The sequence below is a fragment of the Urocitellus parryii genome, chromosome 5 (genome assembly GCF_045843805.1).
Source record: "Urocitellus parryii isolate mUroPar1 chromosome 5, mUroPar1.hap1, whole genome shotgun sequence".
NCBI classification, from domain to species: domain Eukaryota; kingdom Metazoa; phylum Chordata; class Mammalia; order Rodentia; family Sciuridae; genus Urocitellus; species Urocitellus parryii.
This window is the reverse complement of record NC_135535.1, coordinates 167699915-167703602: the sequence shown is the minus strand read 5'-3', so window position 1 is coordinate 167703602 and position 3688 is coordinate 167699915. Positions and strand designations below refer to the sequence as shown.

The 3688-nt window shown below is 46.7% G+C and overlaps 1 protein-coding gene across 2 annotated transcripts; it reads left to right on the top strand.

The window, feature by feature from the left end:
• The first annotated feature begins 340 nt into the window (after positions 1-340).
• On the top strand, positions 341-2521 carry LOC113195227 (pulmonary surfactant-associated protein A-like). Of its 2 annotated transcripts, none has more exons than XM_026406667.2 (4): positions 341-425; positions 811-870; positions 1621-1698; positions 2145-2521. In XM_026406667.2, the coding sequence occupies exons 1-4, from the start codon at positions 341-343 to the stop codon at positions 2519-2521; spliced, it is 600 nt and encodes a 199-aa protein (XP_026262452.1). The 2 variants fall into 2 exon arrangements, with proteins under 2 accessions (XP_026262452.1, XP_026262453.1); XM_026406668.2 differs by having other exon boundaries at positions 341-512; positions 751-870.
• The last annotated feature ends 1167 nt before the right edge of the window (positions 2522-3688 follow it).

Genomic DNA, 3688 nt, shown 5'->3' with positions numbered 1-3688 from the left:
GACATGCTAACAGAGAAGACACTCTGTGAGAACCAGGCTACTGACTCTCCAAAGTTCTACCCCTCACCTTCCCAAGGACTACACCACCTCAGATCAGAGGCATGGGATACAAGACCAGGCTAGATACTGGACGATGCTGGGAATTCCTGTGCATGGATAGTTTGGGTCTTCAGTTCTTCCCAGTACTCTTATTTGGACTGGATTGGCCCTCAGACTCTGCTATATTCCTGAATTCCAACAAATACAGCAAATGTAAAGGATTAAGGGGAGACATATGCAAATTCTACAGATGGGTCAGTGGCCCTTCTCTTCAGCAGGAGAAGCAGCTGGGACAGGAGCCATGTTGCTGTGCACTTTGGCCCTCACCCTCACCTTGATGGCAGTTTCTGGCATCATGATCAATGGGACAGAAGTTTGTGTTGGAAGCCCGGGTATCCCTGGCACTCCTGGATCCCATGGCTTGCCAGGCAGAGATGGGAGAGATGGTGTCAAGGGAGACCCTGGACCTCCAGGTATTGTGTTGGAGACCCCATCCTCCACTGAGGGGCAGGGACACATTTTTTAGGCCCCTTTGACCAGGGCTGTATGTTGGGTTTCAATACTCAGTTGGCTGGGACATAGTGGGGGTTTCCTAGGGCACTTAGGCTGGAACATCTGGAGAGTATATCTTCAAAGTGCCCATACAATGTTAAGTGAATTCACTCAGATGGAAGTTGAGGTCCACACAACCATGTCCTCTTCTCTCTACAGGTCCCATGGGCCCTCCAGGAGGAATGCCAGGTCTCCCTGGGCGTGATGGGTTGACTGGAGCCCCCGGTGTCCCTGGAGAGCGTGGAGACAAGGGGGAGCCTGGTGAAAGGGGTCTTCCAGGTGAGTGGGAGCCAGGGGAGAGGATGGGCAGGGGGGGACATGGACATAATGCCTATGCAGTCAGCAACATGGGGTAACAGAGGTGTCTGTGGCATACTGCTCAACCTAATTAATGATATGTGAGGTTGAAGACAGAAGTCAGAGGTGTTCAAGTAACGTGGTCACAATTCAGGGACCGATGGGTATAGGAAGTGTTCCATGCATTGGGACTGCTTATGGAGAGATAAAAGGTGTCAGGTGAAGGAAGAGGGACAACACTGGGAGTCATAGCCCTCCATGGGACTGAGGCTCTTGGGCATTCTAGAAGGTATACAGGGTTCTGTGCATGAGGGATCCAGGAAAAGGTTATGATCAGGAATCCCAAGTATGCAAGGGAACTCCATAGCTCTGAGTACTATCAAGATCTATCAGGAGAATGAAAAAGCAATCATATTCATCCTGGGTGGAAGATGGAGGAGAGGACCCTTTCTAGAGGTCAGAAAAGCACTCAAAGGTGGGCAAGCAGAGCCATTCAGGAGATATGACATGAAAGAAGAGCAGAAAGAGGTTCATCAGGGGCACAGCTGCATTAAAGGAATATAGGTGTTTACAGAGTATGGAAACATTCCACCTTGTGGACCCTCATGCCTGCACGGGGGATGCAGACAATTAGAGGGCAGGGTTCCAGGGTTACAGTGGGCAAAACATCTGTGGGCAGCAAGTTGGGATCTTGTTTGCTTGCCCCTCATCCTGGTGGGGGTCTCTCCATAGGACTTCCATCTTATCTAGATGAGGAGCTCCAAACCATGCTTCAGGAATTCAGGCATCAAATCTTGCAGTCAATGGGAGGTAAGGGGACTCCTTGGGGGCACAAAGGGTAGAGTTACCCCCAGCTTCTGGAGACTATAGACCTGAAAAACAAGTGTGAATCTGCAGGTTTGGGATAAGGAATGATGCTTTCCTTTTCTGAAGTCTCTAATGGTCCAGAAAAGAGAGAAGTAGACATGCTCCTAGGAGAGCATGTTCTCTGCCCATCCTGCTTTCTCTTGCATGCCAGAAAATTTCCCAGTTCCTGGCAATAAGTAAATGTTAAGGAGATGAATGAATGAATGAATGAAAAGATGGATGGATGAAAGCAGAGAGAGGAATTTATAAAACTGATTGGAAGAGGAAGGGAAGGAAGAGAGAGGCAGAGACAAAGAGATTGGAGAGAGCCTAATGGTAGAGACCCCGAGGAAGCAAGATGGATGTGGAGACAGAGATTGGTGGCCTAACCCAGATTCCTCTGCTCTTAGTCCTCAGCTTGCAGGGGTCCATGCTGGCAGTTGGAAAGAAGATCTTCTCCACCAATGGGCAATCGTTCAACTTTGATGACATTAGTGAGTCTTGTGCCAAAGCAGGTGGCAACGTTGCTGCCCCAAGGAATCCAGAGGAGAATGAGGCCATTGCAAGCATTGTGAGGAAGTACAACACTTATGCCTACCTGGGCCTGGTTGAGAGCAACACTCCTGGAGACTTCCGTTACCTGGATGAGACCCCTGTGAACTATACCAACTGGTATCCCGGGGAGCCCAGGGGTCGGGGCAGAGATAAGTGTGTGGAGATGTACAAAGATGGGACATGGAATGATAAGAACTGCCTGCAGTACCGTTTGGCCATCTGTGAGTTTTGAGCAGACATTTAGGCCACAGGGTAGACAGGATCCTGCATGGCAGCCTCCAACAAAATTTATTTTTAAATTTAAATTTCAACAAAATGTATTTGTGATTATTTGATCCAAAGGCATTCTTAATCACTTCATTCCCCAGATAGTTCCTAACTCTTCTCCTATAATCACTAATCCTTGACACTGCCCTGGGAGCCCCTTCTCAGCACTGCAACTTAGGTATCCACTCCCGACCTTGAACTTCACTATGAGAAGTGAACAATTTGTTCTTCATCTTCTCCAGTTTTTTCCATTTATAAATGGCAACCATGAGGCCTCAAGTTAGAAAAATCCTCTAAAATCACAGAGTGCCTGCTTCCTGCTCCTCTAATCTTCCCCTGAAACTCTCCCCTTTCCCAGTCCCATGAAAATTTAGAAATCTTGGTTAAACACAGTGATAAAGATAGACTTCCAGAAAATTACAAATGTGAGGAGCGAAGGTCACCTTCAGGATTACTCAACACCCTGGTTCTCTGGGGCATACCTGCTCTCTTCCATGAGGTTAGAGAGCCAGAGGGTGGCCCAGAATGGAGCTGATAGAACTTAGTCTTCCAGACTGGTAAAAACTCCCTTGAGTTTTAGGGTTCCTGCTCAACCACTGATCAACAGAAACCAGCCTAGGCCTCTAATGAAGAACCTTCCCACCCCAGGCCTGACCAAAGTAGCTTCCTGCTGATCCCCACCTCACCTCAGATCTCCATGAGGCATTTACACTATCAACCCCAGCACTGGCTCTGCTTTCTTCTTTAATTTCATTCAATCAGGATTTCATTAAAATCAACTGTGCATAAAATCGTGGGCTCTGTCTTGGTGTGGGTAAAGGTATCCTGTACCTCTTTGGGATATTTAATTTTCCTGAGCCAATTTCTTCATTTTGAATGAAGATAAAATATTTGTTGCCATTGCTCCAACTACTCAAATCACTATCATAACTGCTACTACTACAAAATGACACAGTTTCTCAAGCACAAACTATGCACCAATCACCTTGACAGACACTTGTAATGCTTCTTATGAAATGTTATTTAATCTTTAACAATTTCATGGGAACAGCATTATTTTTCCCATTTTTAAAATGAGAACATGGATGCTTAGCAAAGTCAAATGTTTTGACTATTACAATGAAGAGCAAAT